The sequence below is a fragment of the Pediculus humanus genome, genomic scaffold (assembly GCF_000006295.1).
Source record: "Pediculus humanus corporis 1103172108316 genomic scaffold, whole genome shotgun sequence".
NCBI lineage: Eukaryota > Metazoa > Arthropoda > Insecta > Psocodea > Pediculidae > Pediculus > Pediculus humanus.
This window is the reverse complement of record NW_002987885.1, coordinates 213,247-231,583: the sequence shown is the minus strand read 5'-3', so window position 1 is coordinate 231,583 and position 18,337 is coordinate 213,247. Positions and strand designations below refer to the sequence as shown.

Below are 18,337 nucleotides of genomic sequence, written 5' to 3'. Positions count from 1 at the left end.
TCTACATAATTAATTAAAAAACACATCAAATGTAAATCAATTAAAGGGAAGATAGCAAATTTATATAAAATAATCAAGCATTTTTTTTCTATAGATAAAGATAAATAAAGAAAATACAAACAAAGAAAACCATTGTCCTTGGCTTTAATTTTCAATATTTAAAAAAAATTGCGTCATTTATTTTAGAAATAAAGTTAAAATATGAAATAAAATAAAATATTTACTTGAATGCTTCCACAATGTTGTTTTTATGTACACCCAGCCACCTTCTCAACTCCTGCTGCGCTTAAAATAAATTTTAAATGAAAATGAAAAAGGCAGTAAAGTGGACTTTACGAAATGACAGTTATTTTACTAATGGCGTCCTATTACTTAGCTCAGCTGATGTATTCGGCGGTTCAATCATTCTTCCTTTTAATTTGATTAATTTGAAAAAAAATTTCATTATTCATATTTAGAGGTTGTTAAAAATATTTTTTTATTTTTTAATCAAGTTTTATTAATCACGAATAAAATTTAAAAGGTTTAAAAATAATATTTAATTCATTTGGAAACTGAGTTACTGTAATGAATTATTAATGAATTGCTTTGTTTTTCAAATTTAAAACAAAGTAAATTTCTGCGTCTTAAATTTAATATTAAATAAACTATAAATTTTTTTATCTAGACAGGAAAAAATGTTTTAAAATTTGTTTTTGTTTTTTTTTTTTTAGTGTTAAACCTATTTATTAATTACCTTATCATTAAATTTAAATATGATTATATATATATTTAAATATGATTAATAATAAGATTAATAAAATCAGTCCAGAAAACATCAGTGCCTCCGTGGCGCAATCGGCTAGCGCGTTCGGCTGTTAACCGAAAGGTTGGTGGTTCGAGCCCACCCGGGGGCGTTATTCTTTTTTTACACAAACTTTTTTTTTTTTTTCATTTTTACAACTTTAAATAATAGTTAATAAATTATAAATGAATAAAGAAACACGACCAACTTTTATTATAATTAACTTTAAAAAATACGAAATTATTTATTTCAATAAAATTACTACAATTAATATCATTAATAATAAATACTTACTTCAGTTAAAAAATTTTTTTTTCATTTTCTACTTCAACTCTATTATTAACGAATTTTCGCTTTTTTTTTCTACATAAACAATTAAAAAAGTTTTTAAAATACTTTAACGTTTAGTATTAAATGTTGTTAGTCAGAAGGAAAATTACAAACTTAAAAAAAATAATAAAATAAAAAATTTATAAGTCATTTATTGATTTTTATTACTCCAATATTTACTTTTTACTTTTTTGACAAATCAACTTATATATATATATATATATATATATATATATATAAATTAAGGCCAAAGAAAAAAATATATATATTTGACACTGGATTAGCTTTATTAACATTTGTGATATTTTATTTATTATTATTTTAATTGTTTTTTTATAAAATATTATTTTTTAAGTTGTAACATATATAGTGTATTGTGTATTAAACTTTTTTCATTGATATAAAAATAATCAAATTTTTTTTTTAGGGGGGGGGGTTAAAAAAAACAAAAAAAATTAAAGGGGTAATCATTATCATAAACAAAAATAATAAGAAAAGTACGACGAGGATGGGATTCGAACCCACGCGTGCAGAGCACATTGGATTAGCAGTCCAACGCCTTAACCACTCGGCCACCTCGTCACTTAAAAATTTTTAAAAAGTCAAATAAATTAAAAAAAAAATGGGGAATTTTATCATCGTAACCTGTTTGGGTATTTTTTAATTAATAAAAAATTTATTAATTTTATTTAATTAATGTTTAATGACAACAAATCGGTGGTGAACGAAAAAAAAATGACTAATTTAAACAAGGAAAAAAAATAATGCTGACGATGATGATGATACAGCTTCCAAAAATAACAATTTTTTTTTTAATTGTAAATATTTGTCAGACAATGTTTAAATAACATTTCGTTATTGTTTATTGTTTTTTTTTTTTTTTTTTTTTTTTTTTTTTTTACATAAAAATCATGCACGAAAAATATGATTTTGTTATCATAACATTGCAAACCGTTGTTGTGTTGTTTTTAGTTAATCATCCTTAAAATTAATCAATTCTTGAAAAAAAAATGAATTTTTTTTTTTTTTTTTTTTTTTGGGTTTTTGTAAAACAAAAATCAACTAACGGCTAAAGAAAATTATTTGTAAAAATTAAATTTTTTTAATAATTTGACATTTAATTTTGTGATGACGACTGGTTATTCAAGTTGATTCAAAAGTTCAAATTTTTTTTTTATTTCCTTAATGTCTAATCTTCTTTAAAAAAAATTATTTTTCAAGTTTGAAATGAATTAAATTTTTTTTTTTTGTTTTACTTTAAGTTTTTTTTATCAGGTCGATTAGAAAAATTAAAAAAAAAAAAATTATTTTTGTTATTCTTTGTTGACCAAATAATTTAGTAAATTTTTTTTTTTTTTTATTTCTGACTTTGAAAATTTTTTAAATTTATTTAATTTCGGTTTAAATTATTAATATCAAAATTTTTTCATCGTAGGTACGCTTAATAACAATAAAACAGAGGCTAAATTAGGAAAATAAATAATTCGATGGGGGAGAGGGAAAAAAATAATAATTGTAAAATGTGGGGAATATCTGAGGAATTTTTACGAAAATAATAATTTTATTAATTAATAAAAATTTATTTGAAAAAAATAAAAGCATTCAATTTTGTTTTTAATGGTACAAAAATGTAAAATAGGTATATTTTTCAAGTCAATGGAATATTGTAAATCTAAACAAAAAGTGTGGAGATGCCGGGGATCGAACCCGGGGCCTTTCACATGCAAAGCGAACGCTCTACCACTGAGCTACATCCCCTTCTTGGTAGGAACAATTGTTATTGCGCATTTAAAACAAAATAATTACATGTGCTACACTAAACATTTTGTTTTATTAATATTTTAAAATTAACTTTTTTTTTGCAATTACATGTTGGTAAAATGTTTGTATATTGGTCATCGTCACTTATTTGAAATTAAAATAGAGTAGCGGAAATTAAATAATTATTATTTCGGTCATTTAGATCAAAAGTCACTCAAAGACCAGCGTAGTAGTCAGCCATAACGTTTTGAGTTCAAAGTGTGAAATACTAAAATGGCTGTTTGTTGCGTAAATTTTGTTAATTAATTTATTTGTTTATGTTGTACTATCAAATTAACGTCAAATATATTCTCGTAAGATTATTTTAGAGAATGTGAGTAGGTTTTCTTCATAAATTTTTTTACTCTTTCATGAATGAACGTACGTTTTTTTTTTAAATTTGCGTTCGAAGTTTAAGCGTCCTGTGATAATAACATGTGGTAACTTGGTGTATTTGAAGTTTTTTAAGGGTTTCTTTGTTTGAAAAACATGTTCAAACCTACGTTTGGCCAGACAAACACAACGCCTGGATTTGGCGCCTTTGCAGGAACTGCCAATGCTAATCCGTTTGGACAAACTCCAGTTTTCGGTAAAACTACTAATACAGGTTTTGCGCCACCAACGTTTGGTGCTAGTGGTTCAACCAGTCTTTTTAGTAACACACTATCTTCAAGTGGAAGTTTGTTCGGTTCTTCTACGAATACTCCGACGTTCGGTCAAGCTCAAACAACACAACCATCTTTTGGTTTTGGAACCACACCTCAACCAACTACAAATTTATTTAGCGCTCAACAAAATGCAGGAAGTGGTTTGTTTGGATCAGGAACAACATCTGCATTTGGAGCAAATAAACCTCCATTTGGATCTGCTTTTGGAACAGGAACAAATACTGGTTTGTTCGGAGCCCAACAACCTGCACAAACTTCTACTTCATTGTTTGGTCAAACTACAGCAACAACTGGGACAGGATTGTTTGGAGGAACCACCAGTACTTTTGGAGCATCTAATCAACAGACTGGAACAGTTATAAAATTTAATCCTGTAACAGGAACAGATAGCTTACTCAAAAATGGAGTATCTCAGACTGTTAACACTAGGCATTTTTGCATTACTTGCATGAAAGAATATGAAAGTAAATCGTTAGAAGAACTTAGGTTAGAAGATTATATGGCTAACAGAAAGGTTCATATATATTTATATAACTTCTTATTTATACAAAAATGAATTATTTTAATCCTTTTTTAATAAGTGATAATTTTCATTTTTAAATAATAAACTTTTAGGGTCCTCAACAAAGCAATTTATTTGGAACTCCTACTCAGCAACCATCATTGTTTGGTGCTACATCTGGAGGTACTTTATTTGGAAATCCTCAAACTGAAAATAAAACTTTGTTTGGACAAGCAAATACAACTTTAGGTGGTGGCTTTGGTACAAGTAGCACCAATGTTTTTGGTTCAACCCCATCTGCTACAAATTCTTTTTTTGGCAACAAACCAACTTTTGGTACAGCAACAACTACAGCTCCAGCATTTGCATTTGGTTCTTCTACAACTAATAATTTATTTGGTAACACTCAAAATAAAAGTTTTGGAAGTAAGTATTGAAAACTTGTTACAAATTAAAATTGAGTTAATATTTATAAAAGGCTTATATTTTTAGCTACGCCACAAACTGGAATATTTGGGCAAACACCTAATCAACAGCCTACTACTTTCGGAGCAAACACAGGATTTCAAGGCTTCAATGCACCACAAAACCAATCTATTGGGTTATTCCAAAACAAATCTCAAACATCTTTTAATATAAATCCCACTACAACCTCTGCATTTACATTTGGAACAAATACATCCACAAATCAGGGTATTTTTGGTAATAAACCTGGTACAACAGGATTCGGCACCAATACGGCTACAAATTTCGGAAGCTTCGGAACTGGTGGGGGTTTTGGCACATCGACTGCTACTACGTCATCCGCATTTAAACCTACCACAACTAATTTTTCTTTTGGAAACAGTGGAACCTTGGGAACAGGAACATTAGGAAATAGTGGTTCTCTGTTTGGAAACACAGCTCAAAAACCAGGAGGTCTTTTTGGAAACACCACTAATACCAATTTGTTTGGGTCATCTTTTGGTAGCACTCCAAATACCTTTGGAGTTACCGGTTTAAATGTGGGTGCATCTGGCGGAAACAGTTCTTTTGGGTATGTATTATTTTTATAAAAAAAAAAACCAAAAACTATTCATTTAACACTAATTTAAAAATATTTTAATTTCAGGAATACATCTTGGATGCCTTCTCAACCATCAAATTCGTCTACACATCCAGCTATTTTAGCTTTGGCATCGGTACCGTTTGCAGATTCACCTTTATTTAAAAATTTATTACCCGTAAGTTAATTTAAATTTGTAATTTTTTTTTTTTTTTTACGAATTTTAATTTATTTATTAAAAGATTTTTTTACTTTCAGGCTTCTGGTAAAACAGATTCTCTTTTGAAACCAAACAACGCGGTCACTCAGAAAGCAATGTTAGCATGTAAAGATCTTAAAGTTTCACCGAAAAATTCCGTTAAAATAAAATTAAAACCTATTGCAACTCCTCTGACTAAAGTAAGTAAAACATTCCTTTCTACAAGTAACGTAATTGTAAAACGTGTATATTTTAATTTAAAATTTTTTTTTTTTTTGTTTTTAGAAATCATTATTTGAAGGTTTGGACGAATCCGATGTTGTTTCACCTTCCTTTGCTACCACGTCTAACGTAAAAAAATTGTCGCTTAAACCAAAACCACTCAATAACAGCATGGTATCAGATAGTTGGGTCGAAAGTATATCGAATAAAGAAAATCACAATGATAAGGCCAACACACGGAGAGTGAGCTTTTCGGGTATTCCGAACGAATGCACCAACGGAGAAAAAGATAGTTTTTACATAAGGCGAAATCCTTTATTTAAACCTCAAAGACAAAATGCTCTTGTCGATTTGGAACAAACGAGTTTGATGGTTAATCGTGAATCGCCTAGTGGAAAGGATTCGGAGCAAATAAATACGACAAATGGAAATAAATCTGTTGGCACTCCGTCGAGCAGCATTTTACTGGACGAAACAGCAAAGGATTCGAGTAAACATAGTAACAGCAGCTTGGGTGAGATATTTAATAATTATTTAATTGAAAATAAAAATTAAAAATTGTTATAAAAGTTAATCGAAAATTTTTAATAATTCAGATGAAACGCGAGCTTTCTTAAACGATACATCTCCCTACGACGACGAATGGGAACCGCATCCAACGGGAATAATTCTTCGAAGAATGGATTATTATACAATACCATCATTAGATGATTTAATTAATTTGGTGGATAACGACGGTTCGTGTGTGGTTGATAATTTTTGTATAGGTCGTCTCGGGTATGGAAATTTGTACTTTGATGAAACAATAGATGTATCAGGTTTAAATATCGATGAAATAGGTAATTTATTAAAAGTGAAAGATTTTCTTCTTAAATTTTAAATAATCAACTGTTGACCATAGTTTAAATTTAAATATATATTTTTAGTTCATTTTCGACATAAAGAAGTAAACGTGTATCCAGATGATGACAAAAAACCTCCCGTTGGAAATGAATTGAACAGAAAATGTCAGGTGACGTTGGAACAAGTTTGGCCGGTAGATAAAACGACTAGGGAACCGATTAAAGATCCCGATAGGCTGTTAAAATTAAAATATGAGGATAAATTAAGAAGATCAACGGCCAAAATGGGCGCTACATTTATAGAGTATCGGCCATCCACCGGTTCTTGGGTATTTAAGGTACGGAAAACTTGCTTTTGGAGTTTGAAAAATTTTTTTTTATTTTATTTAATAAAATAAATTTCAATTTTTTTAGGTCGATCACTTTTCTAAATATGGATTAACTGAATCGGATGACGAGGAGCCTGTAATAGATGAAACCAAAGTATTAATCCGGGGTCGGCCGCAATTAAAGATTCCTTCTGCTGCTCCTCCACCTGAATCAGCAGTTGCTGCTACCACCGCCGTGCAATCAGAATTTTCTCCTAATAAATATCCTTTTCAATCTCAAACGACAACCATGAGCAAAACTCAACAAAGTTCAAATGTTTTGTCTCCCATCTTACCCCCCGTTCATCAAACTTTTACCATAAATGATTCTCATACGAGTTTTATGAATTTGACTGGTGATAAAATTCCAGGTAATCAAATTTAAAATTAAGTAATTTTAATTTCATGCTTAATCCGATAAAATAATTTAAAATTTTTTTTTTAGACAAAGGAAATTACACTGGATCCGAATTGGGCTTGGACATTGATGAAGAAATGGATGAAGAAGAACCCGTCGATGGATATGATTTATTGAGAAGTTTAGATGCAGCGACGGAACATTTAAGTCCTTCTGTTCATTTGGCACGCCGTACCGGAATCGATTCGCACAGAGTACAATTAATGAAAGCCTCACTCTTCGATGAAAACAGTACGTTTCCGTTTGTTAAACGGAATTTAAAAAAATTGGTCAATTCATTAGTAAGTTTTTTAATTTTTGAACGGTTTCGTTTCAGAAGATGATGAATTTAACGACATTGGTAAATTTGATGGAGTGCAATTAATGGATTACACGACACTGGGAGAAATACCTGAAGATCACTTGGATAATTTGAAATTAACACGAGGGCTTCATGCTTTTAAATCGAAATTCAAAACGCAACAAATATTTTCCAAACCAGTCACCCAATTCGATGCGAGTGAGTGTAAAAATAAAAACTGGTTATTTTCAATAACATTTAATTAGTTTTAAACAAAGTTAATTAACCATTGTCAAAATTTTTTGTAAATTTATCAAATAATATAATAATAATATTTAAATTATTTCGAAAAGCTTAAAAAACGTTAAAAATTGTAATATAAAAAGTAATTACTGGTTTAAAAAAAAAAAAAAAATGATTAACGTAGGAATAAAAGTAGAAAAAAATTTTATAATGATAATTAAATTACATAAAAACATTTTTAATAAATAAATTTTAATAAAATGGTTTATTTATAGGAATGGACACAGCATCAGTGGACCTTTTACCAACACCTTCTCTGTATACGCAAAATCTACCAATATTGAGGCCGAGACCGAAAACGGTTAATATGATTAATTCCAGTTCAGTCTTGCCCTATTCAAAATCATCTCTCGCCAAATATTCAACAAAGTAAGATCTCGTAAAATTTTCCCGTCGTAAATTTTCTTTAATTATTACTCAATTACTCAATCGATTGTAAATTTGAATTTTTTTTTTTTTTTAGGTGTGCTTCGGACAGCGGTATTTACATGGGAAGAAGTTTTAAAAACGGATGGGGTCCTAATACGAGTATTGTTACGTTAACTACATTGTGGAACGTGGATAATTTACAAGAAAATTTTTTAAATTTAAAAGGTAGAACATTAAACGATAGTTCTCGAACGGCTGTGCAAAGGCAATTATTGTACAAGTCGGCAGATGATAGGTTTAAGGTAAGGATAAAACGTTAAAAAATTTTTTTTCTGTTTTTTAAAATTTTATTTCGTCTAATAATAAAAACAATCATTAATAAATTATTTTTTGCACCGCAGGAAACGATCAAGGGTCATTTAATGATCCAATTAGAAAATTCTTGTCGAGGAGAACAAGATGGTTGTCCGCTTATGACTCCTCAACTTGGAGTTCAGGCTCTTCACGCTCATTGTTTACTGGCATCTAAAAAAGAGCCACAAAATGATTTCGAGGTTTATTGTCGTCAAGTATGGGAATTGTGCGTTGCCTTGTGGGGAAATTTGCCAGCTCTTTCAGCAGAAGGTATTTATTTATTTTGACTTTGGAAAATTTTTTTTTTTTTTTTTTTTTCATTTCAAAAACCATTTTAAATTAATTTCCTTATTTGTTTATTTTTAATTTCAGGGGATCCTTTAAGCCACAAAACGATTATGATGAGGAAAGAAGCAATCACGGAATGGTTACAAAAATGTGCCAGTAGGTCAATTAAAAAAGAAGTTGAAGAGTCCGATGGAACCTCGAAAAGTAATAAGCACGTCGAAAGTGTTTTGTCATTATTATCTGGAAAAGAAGTAAAAGAAGCTTGCAGTCGTCTGCAAAAAGTTGGTGAGGAAAAAAAATAAAACTTTTTATTTAAGTGATAAAATTTTATGTATCGACTTCCAAAATTTTTAATAACAATTTACGTCGATTTTAGGTGATCATTACGCTGCTTTATTGTTGACCAGCGGCCCATCTTCAAAGGCTTTCCTTCAAAATCAACTTTCAGAGTGGCAAAATGTCGGAGCGGATGCTTTCATCGATAAGAAAAAATTGAAATTATTTTGCTTATCCTCTGGTTTGCCTTTGTTGTCGTCTTCTCAGGGTGTTATTAACATTTGTGAAAAATTAGATTGGAAGAGAGCATTTGCCGTACATTTTTGGTAATTTGATTGAAATGAGATAAAATTTGAATTGATAAATGAGATTTTAAAACTGTTTTTTTTTTTTTGTGTATTTAGGTATTTATTGTCATCGGTGTCCACGATTGGAGATGTGATAAAAAAATACGAAAATGCTTTCGATGGACCGGAAGCTTACGCTCAGCGGCCAAATCCGCCCTACGGAGAAGTCATTACCAGTAGCGGTAGATACATTTATGATTTATGCTACCACATAATTAAGCTTTATTGTTTTAAATCACATCCTTTGGAACAACTGTTGAATCCGGCAACGTATACTTCTGATCCATTAGATCATCGACTAAGGTATTTTATATTATACTTTTCTAAAAATGGCAATCGTTAAAGTTTTTTGTATTTTTAATGCGATCACAATCGTTTTTTTAATTTTTCAGTTGGCTTTTGGAACAAGTTCTTGCTTCTCTCGGTTACGTTCACGTTTCGAAAATGTCATCGGCCGTAAACTGTGTTAGTTTTGCATCTCAACTCGAAGCCTACGGATTGTGGCAGTGGTCTGTTTTTGTTTATCTTCACACACCTGACAATTTTAGGTAAATCTTTAATTTAATTTAATTTTTGGGTAAAAGGCAATGCAGGCATAAAAGGAAATATATAATATACGTGTATGTGTGTTGTTTGTTTAAAGGCGGAAACAAGCAGTTTTGGATGTTATCAATAGACACGTATCTATAAATGAAGATCGAGAACTGTCTCCGGAAGAAGTATTCGTAATAGATGAATTGGGGATTCCCAGCGAGTGGATTTATCACGGTAAAGCAACTCTTGCTCTAACTCAGTTTCGTTATCACGATGCCGCTTATTATTTAATACAGGCAAGGGAATGGAACGAAGTCCACGAAATAATTATCAAACACATAGCTGCTGATGCCATTATAAATGGTAAGAAATGTAATTTATTACCATTCTCAAAAGACTAATTAATTAAAGGTGATCGTTTTGTTTTTTTTTTTGCAGAAAATTACGAATATTTAAAAGATTTATTAGAATCATTGGTTCCGAATGCAACCGTCATATCAGAATGGTTTTATTCCGGACAATTGCTTTGGGATTATTTAGAAGTGAACAGGGTAGTTCAACAAGCTTTAGCAGAACAAAACACTTACGAGTTAGAAGCGAGACAAGCTCAAATATCGAGCGTTTGTGCAAGAATAGTGAGGTGGCCATGTTTAACAGTTAAAGACAGGTAAATTACCGAGAGAGAGAGAGAGAGAGAGAAATAATGAAAATTTTCAAGAGGAAAAAAATTTTTTTTTTTTTCTTTTCAAAAGGCTGTGTCAGGCTGAAATCGCTAAAAGGATGGCTCACATTTATCGCAGTGTAATGCAACTGCAAGGAGGAATGACTCAAAAGGATATAACCGAAGTTGTTTCAAAGCTACCTTTGCCGGAAGATTATTTAATGGAAGAAATGAGAGTTATAAAAGAAGTATTTCCACCAAGTTAAAAAGAAATTTTGAATTTAAACGCGACAATAGGTATTATAATAAAAAGGTTAGGTAAACAGAAAATGGATTATTTAATGAATTTTAGTCCTTTTTTTTTTTTTTTTGTATTTTCTGTGTAACACTTTAGTTATTAATTTAAAAACAACAAAGTATTCAGTATAAGAAAAAAAAGTGATCATCAATTTTAAAATATATAGGATATCTAGCGAAAAGTTTATAATTTTTTTTTTTTTTAATATTTTTTTTGAACTTTTTACTCAGTTGTAAATATTCATAATAATATAAAAAAATTTTTGTGACATTTTTCTATAATTATTTCAAGTCTACTTTTTTTTATTTAAAGAAGTTACCCTTTGTGTCCTCCTGATTCATGTCTCATAAATATTATTCTTTTTGAATTTAAAGTTATATTGACAGTGAAAACGAAAGCCATGTTTATTGCTAATGGATTTGAAGACGAATTTGTATGTTTAAAAGAAGTGGTGTAAGAAAAGTCAAAAGAAAAACTTTGCATGGCCATTGAGTCAGCCATTTTGAATTATGATTTTTTCAAAAATTAATTTTGAATGTTTAAAAAACATAGAATAAATATTTTTAATTAAAATATTTCATCTTTTTAAGTAAATAATTAAATAATTATAAAATTTTGATTTTAAAATGAAAAAAAATTTTTAGGCGGGAAAGTTAAAAGTCGTGGCATTAGATTTACTAAGCTTGTCATAAATAAGAAGTTCAATATTGTCAATAGTCGTAAAAATGGCTTCTCTCAAAACCGTGAAATCATTATACGAAAATTTAAAAGCAGAATGGTCAAAAAAAGATATAAATCTTGATTTATGTGAAAATCTTTTGAATAATTTAAAGGTAATAATAAATTATTTTTAATAATTATACAATTTAATAAATTATTTTTTTATTTTTAATTTAATCGTTTTTATTTGTTTTGCGTGAATTATTTTTCAGGTGGGATTGACTGAATTGGTGTTTTTACCCACTACAAATGCTGTGGCTTCATCTCAGGAGCTATTATTAGCAAGTATGTATTATTTTTCAGATAATTAATTTATGGTAATTCACTTTTAATAATATTTAATCAATAATATAATATTTTAGGAAATATTTTGGAAATTGGTGCATTACACAGTATTGCCATTGGAACAAAAGATCCACAATTATCATTTGATAGATTTGAAAGATACATGGCTCAATTAAAGTGTTATTATTTAGATTACAAGTAAGTTTTTATTTATTACTTTTTTTTAAAATTTATTTAATTTTTACAATGCCTGAAAATAAATATAAAAAAATTATTAATATTATTATTTACAGAAGCGAACTTCCAGAGTCTCCATATAAATATCAATTATTAGGATTAAACCTATTGTACTTGCTTAGTACAAATAGAGTCGCTGAATTTCATACAGAGTTAGAATTATTGCCAACAAGTCAACTTGATAATCCATATATAAGGCATCCAGTTTCTCTAGAACAATATCTTATGGAGGGAACATACAACAAAGTAAAAATATTTGTCGTCGTTATTTATAATTTTTAGTTGTCGTAATTAAATCGATTTCATTTAAATTATTAATTGAATGTTTTGGTGACAGATATTTTTAGCTAGAGGTAATGTACCTGCACCAAGTTATAATTTGTTTATGGATAAACTTTTGGAAACCATAAGAGGTGAAATAGGAACATGTTTAGAAAAGGCATATCATAAAATATCATTATCGGGGGCTGCAAGAATGCTGTACAATAATCCAGCACAAATGCAAGAATATGCCAATCAGGTAAAAACTAATTATTATTATTATTTGTTGCTTTCGATCTAATAACCATTTGGAATCATTAAAAAATTTCTTGTTATCATTATCTCAGAAAAAATGGATTCTTGGTGCTGATAAGTTTTATCACTTCAGCAGCGAGGAAAAGAAAATGGATGAACCTTTGCCAGCTTTGGAATTGGCTTCTCAAGCGATTGAATATGCAAGGGAATTAGAAATGATAGTTTAATTTTGAATTTTTTTTTTGATTAATTATTTTCATTTTTTGTTTATTTACTTATTATAAAACTATTTTTATGTTTTACAATTAAAGAAATTATGATGAGTGCTTTAAATACTATTATAAATTTTTTTTTTACAAGTTTATATCCTTAATGCGATACGAATATAGTTTTTAATTATTTTTCAAAATTAAAAGTTAAAAAATTATGGTTGTGGTGTATGTCACTTTCCATTCAATGGAAGAAAATATTAAAATTATTATTATTATTATTAGAAATTATTTAATTCCCAAAAAAAAAATAAATAAATAAATTACATAAGTTGAAAAAAAAATGAACAATGTTAAAAAACTAATTTAAATTTCAAAGGTTAAATTTTTTTTATTTTTTTATTATTATTATTATTATTATTATCAAAATAAAGGATAAAAAATAAATGATAAGGTTAGAATAAAAGAGAGAAAGAGAGAAAGAAAAAAAGGCGAATAATTTAAAACCTTTCAAATGATCCGTAAAATAAGAATCACATTTACTCAATCATCATAAACTGAAAGCAAAAAAAAAAAAAAAAACTATTGTTTTTTTACGATGAAAATCAAAAAACTCTTTCCTTTTTTTTTTTCTTCCTTTTATCCTTTTTCCATTTTCTTTTTTTTTTTTTTTTATTTAAATAAAATAACAATTTTAAACGAACATAAAATTGAAAAAGGTTTATATAAAAAAAAGGGAAAAAGGTTGAATAGTTAAGTAATTGAACAATAAGTTTTTATTTCTTTTATTACGAAAAAAAAAATTATTTAATTAATTTTATTTATTTAAAAAAAAAAAATTATTACTGACGGTAATAAATTATTTATATATTTAATTTTAGGTATTGTTAATAAAATGTGACAATTTATTAAAAAAAAAAAAGTATAAATAAAATAAATATTTTTATGAAAGATCAGTGAACTGTGTGTTTATATAACCCTTGGCAAAAGTCACAAGTGCATAAATTTTTTTTTTTTTTTTTGTGTATATCCTGTTGTTGTTGTTGTTGTTGTTGTTTTTGGACATGGTGGTGGTGGTGGTGGTAGTGGTGGTGATAATCCAAAAACTCGTAAATTTTATGTGAAACTTTCTACTAACAAGACTTTTTTCAACCTTTGAATATGCCACAAGAGATTTGAACGCATGAAAGTAATAAAAAAAAAAAAAAAAAATCTTTAAACAAGAAAATCTTGATTTTATCCCAGACTGGAAGGTGATTCATGGCGCCTTTGCCTTTTTCACTTCCGTTTTTACTTTTTTTTTCTAAAAATGTTTTTCTTTTTTTTTTTTTTTCCTTATAAAAGACGATCGTAAAACCAAAAAAAAGGAAAAAAGGAAAAGAAAAAAAATTTTTTAAATTTTTATACAGGTGAAAAAATTTTAGTTTTTTCTAATACCGGAAATAAATTGTTTAAAAGGAAAAACTATTTTTTATTTAATTTATAAACGAACAGAAAAAATGATGGAAGTGAAATAGGAAAAGTGTCAGATGGAAAGAAAAACTTTTGGAAAAATAGATTTTATGGATTTCTTCTTCGTGCGAGGTTAAATGTTTTTCGGTTAAAAAGTCTTTTTTCATCCCTTTTTCCCATAACTTTTTCCTTTTTTTCCTTTTCTTCTATATATATTTCTTATTTTGGAAACCTTTGTTTACGCCTTCAATTTTCCTTTTTTTTTTTTTTTTTCATTTCCGGAAAATTTTCTTTCTCGGCGGTTATATTACGGTCAAAGCTTATCTTAATTCGAATTTTTTTCTTTTTTTTTTCCTTCTTTCGTCAATATTGTCTCCGTTCGTAGATCTTTTAAATTTTCTTTCTTATAAAAAAAAAAAAAATTACCTTTTTTCTTTTGTTTTGTTTTATTTTTTTTTTCCTTCGTTTTGTTTTTTATTTTTTTTATTCTTCTTATATTACTTGAAATTTGAGATTTGATAATAAAATAAAACGAAATATTTTTTTTACAAAACGTCCCCTCCCCCCCCCCCCCCGGTTTTTTTAAAAGAAGATTTAAAAGAAATTTTTTTTTTTTGTAAACGTCATCGATTTGAACTCAATGATGACTTACGTAGTAGAAATAAAAAATTTTCCTTTTTTTTTGTCTTTTTCGTCATTAAATGACCCCTCACGAAAAAAAAAAAAAAAAACAAGAAGTCAAAATCGAACGGAAATTAATTTCCGAGTGAACATACGAACGGTCATAAAATATATTTTCCTTTTTTTCTTTCCTTTTATTTTATCTATCGTTAAAGGAAAAGTTTTTACGTCGATCTCATAATTGATCAGAGGTTAAAACAAAAAAAAAAAAAAAAATTTTTACGACAAATCCTTCTTCCTATTCCTCCCCCCATCACCGACCGCCGCCGCACCCCCTTCCCCTCCCGAAAAATCTTTTTTTTCTTATTGGTCGAAAAAAAAAAATTTTCTCGTTAATGTAAATAATAATAATAAATAAAAATTTTTGTTTTAATTTAACATTGAAAACTTTTTAACTTATTGTGATTAATCGTTTTTCCGAGAAAAATAAAGGAAAAAAAATTTCCCGTAAAATAATTTTTACTTTATAAAATAGATTGTTATCAATTTTCTTTTTATCCCGCCCCCATCCCTCTCCGCTTCCCTTCCCTCTTTCTTTTCCTCGGAAAACCTTCTTCTATCCATAAGACAAAAACGAATTTTAAGAAAATCCCACTAATGATTTTTTTTTTTTTTAAAAAATGTCGATCGCTTTTCTTTACTAAACGGAAGTGAAACGTAAGAACTTTAAAAAAGTAATAAAAAAGAACAAACAACTATTGTGAAAAAAATTAATTTTCCGGGTAAAAAAATTTAAAATGGCCGAAAAAAGCGTCGGTTTTTAACTGGGGGAAAAATCCTAACGGTTTTCATTTTCTTATTTAAAAACATTTTCTCTCCCATATTTTCTTCTTGTTGGTCGGTTGTTTTCTCTTCATTTCGGTTTCTAAATTCACTTGTTGATGGTTTTTTCATCGTTTAGAAAATAAGGGAATGAAATAATGATATTACGTGCCAGAACCGAAAGAATAATAGCCGATGAGGTAGATAGTGGTAATTAGAAAACAGGCGATAATATATTTTATTATATAGGGACAGACAACAACAACAATGTTTTCACTTATTTATTGTTTGTATATTTTATTAAACAAACAAACATTTTAAATAAAACATTAACAAAACCTTATTTAATAAAAAAAAAGAAAAGTTTTGAAAAACGATTATTACGTAATTAAAAATTAAGTGAGTTAACGAATGAAAAATGGGAGAGGATAAGATAAAAAAAAAAGGAATAAGGAAGGGATTTGACGTAAGAAGAAGAAGAAGACACGTACGTACGAACAGAAAGACGGTCACACACGCACGCACGCACACACGCACACACACACACGAACACAAACAAATTCTTAAAAAGGCTACTAAAATCATGTAAAATGGGTAGCACGTAACCAATTAAATTATGTTCTAGTCTCGACTTGCTAATGTAATATCGAAACCATAACTCGTTAAAATACAAAAAAAAAATTTAGTTTAAGGAAAATCCATTTTCTTTTATTTGTAACGTTTTCACACACTCGGAGTTGGAAAAAAAAAGGGAAAGAAAGGAGGGGGGGAAAGGATGCGAGATTTTATTGAAGAAAGGAGAGAGAGAGAAAAGGTTTTTGTGGAAAAGTTTTTAGAATCACGTCCGTTGATCAAACAAGAAGAAGAAGAAGAGAAAGAAGGTTTCTGTCAAAAGGACAAGAAGAAAATTGTTTTACTGAAAAACTCAATTTGAGGTTATCCTCAATCTAAAAAAAAAAAAAAAAAAAAAAAAAAAAAAAAGGTTTGAATTTTCTTTTTTTTTTTCTTCTTATTCTTTTTTTTCATATTCCTCTCTCTCTCCCTCTCTTTTAACTTCCTTTACATTTATTAAATAAACGTGACAATTTCGTTTTTTTTTTTTATTAAATTTTCTTTAAAACATATTCAAGTTTTCTTTTTTACTTTTATAAATTTCCAAACGTTAGAAATGTCTTCTGCTGTTGTTCGAAAAGGAAAACAAAAAAATTTTAATTTAACTTTAATTAAAACGATTTTTTAATTCGATTTGTGACGTAGTCAAACAAAAATAAAACTAAAAAAAAAAAATTTAACGAGTAAAACAATACATTAAAACCCACGTGACATTTTTTTTTCTTCTTCCCCGACCGACGGATTCTAATTTTTTCTCGGTAGGAAAGAGAGTAAATTTTTAACATTTATTTTAACATCACTTTATTTTCCCTTTTAAAACATATTTTTTCTTATTTACTCCTCCTCCTCTTCCCTCGTTCTAATGACACGTGAACTTTAACACAGTTGAAATAAATAAAAAAATTATAATCATTTCTTTAACTGCCAAAATGCTGCCAATTTTAACGTTTAAACATTTATTATTTTTATTTTTTTTTCCTTTTTTTTTTCTTTTTCTTATTCCACGACAGAATAAATTATTTTACTTAAATATTTTGTTTGGTTTTGTTAACTTAAATGAGTTGTTTTAAACGTAATACATTTTATTTAAAAAAAAAAAAAAACGAACGAATGTCAAAAATACGAATTACGACGGTTAATTTTAAATTTTTTTCCCTCTTTTTTTTTACACATCGTTATTATTATTATTATTATAAAATTACCGGAAAAATGGGAAAATTCGATAAAAATTCGGAAGTGGTGGATAGGGGCGTTAGTAATTTTTTAAAAAGATATATATTTCAATTTTCTATCGAAAAAAAAAAAAAAAAACGTGGCAACAAGTCTAATGCATAAATTATACCGTTGAAAGTCTCGTTTCCTTTGTTTCCTTTTTTTTTCTTTTAAGCGTATCCCACATAAATTCTTATAACTGTAAAAAAAAATCTAAATTTTACAATTTTTTATTAATTTTCTTTTTTCCTTTGAGCTTTAATACAAAAAAAAGGAAGGAAAGGAAAGAAAGGTGCATCATGATTTACTGCCGGTAAAAAAAAAAAAAAAAATTTTCTTTTCTTTTCTTCTCTATTCTTTTCTTTCCTACATTTTTACCTTTCCAATCACGTAAAAAAAAAAAGAAAAAATTTGTTTTTATTACGTCAATTTTTATTTTACCAGATGGAACCCACCATATTTATTTATTTATTTATCCATGTATTTACTTAAATTATTTTTATTATTTTTATTTTATTTCATAAAAAATTTATTAATCTATAAAAAAATAAATTATTTAAAATTTAAAAAAAAAAAAATGGAAAAAATTTTAAAATGTTTTTGTAATTTTCGTGACACCCCTCCTTTCCCCTACCTCACCCCCCATATCGTTTCGTTAATAAAAATTTAAAGGGAAGGAGGAGGGGAAGGAGGAAACGATGAAGGAAAAAAAACATTTTTTACATTAAAATAAAATAAAATTAAATGAGCGTGATAAAATTTA

General features: G+C 27.9%; 2 protein-coding genes and 3 non-coding genes across 5 annotated transcripts; 3 read left to right on the top strand and 2 right to left on the bottom strand.

Annotated features, from left to right (window-relative positions):
• The first annotated feature begins 822 nt into the window (after positions 1 to 822).
• Phum_PHUM598480 lies at positions 823 to 896 on the top strand. The gene has a single exon. It is a non-coding gene; the product is annotated as a tRNA-Asn (tRNA).
• A 718-nt stretch (positions 897 to 1,614) lies between these two features.
• On the bottom strand, positions 1,615 to 1,696 carry Phum_PHUM598470. Its single transcript has one exon. It is a non-coding gene; the product is annotated as a tRNA-Ser (tRNA).
• A 1,104-nt stretch (positions 1,697 to 2,800) lies between these two features.
• Phum_PHUM598460 lies at positions 2,801 to 2,872 on the bottom strand. The gene has a single exon. It is a non-coding gene; the product is annotated as a tRNA-Ala (tRNA).
• Positions 2,873 to 3,403: 531 nt separating this feature from the next.
• On the top strand, positions 3,404 to 10,856 carry Phum_PHUM598450 (nuclear pore complex protein nup98, putative; the record flags this gene model as incomplete). The annotated part of the gene is made up of 22 exons (XM_002432670.1): positions 3,404 to 4,096; positions 4,198 to 4,510; positions 4,577 to 5,120; positions 5,196 to 5,307; positions 5,388 to 5,528; positions 5,614 to 6,064; positions 6,147 to 6,389; positions 6,477 to 6,752; positions 6,940 to 7,116; positions 7,305 to 7,409; positions 7,495 to 7,699; positions 7,812 to 7,831; positions 7,989 to 8,130; positions 8,225 to 8,432; positions 8,532 to 8,754; positions 8,857 to 9,057; positions 9,149 to 9,374; positions 9,453 to 9,698; positions 9,788 to 9,943; positions 10,039 to 10,292; positions 10,368 to 10,596; positions 10,682 to 10,856. The coding sequence occupies 22 exons, from the start codon at positions 3,404 to 3,406 to the stop codon at positions 10,854 to 10,856; spliced, it is 5,340 nt and encodes a 1,779-aa protein (XP_002432715.1).
• A 757-nt stretch (positions 10,857 to 11,613) lies between these two features.
• Positions 11,614 to 12,873, top strand: Phum_PHUM598440 (26S proteasome non-ATPase regulatory subunit, putative; the record flags this gene model as incomplete). Its single annotated transcript, XM_002432669.1, has 6 exons — positions 11,614 to 11,721; positions 11,821 to 11,893; positions 11,971 to 12,091; positions 12,187 to 12,376; positions 12,468 to 12,650; positions 12,739 to 12,873. The coding sequence occupies 6 exons, from the start codon at positions 11,614 to 11,616 to the stop codon at positions 12,871 to 12,873; spliced, it is 810 nt and encodes a 269-aa protein (XP_002432714.1).
• Positions 12,874 to 18,337: the final 5,464 nt, after the last annotated feature.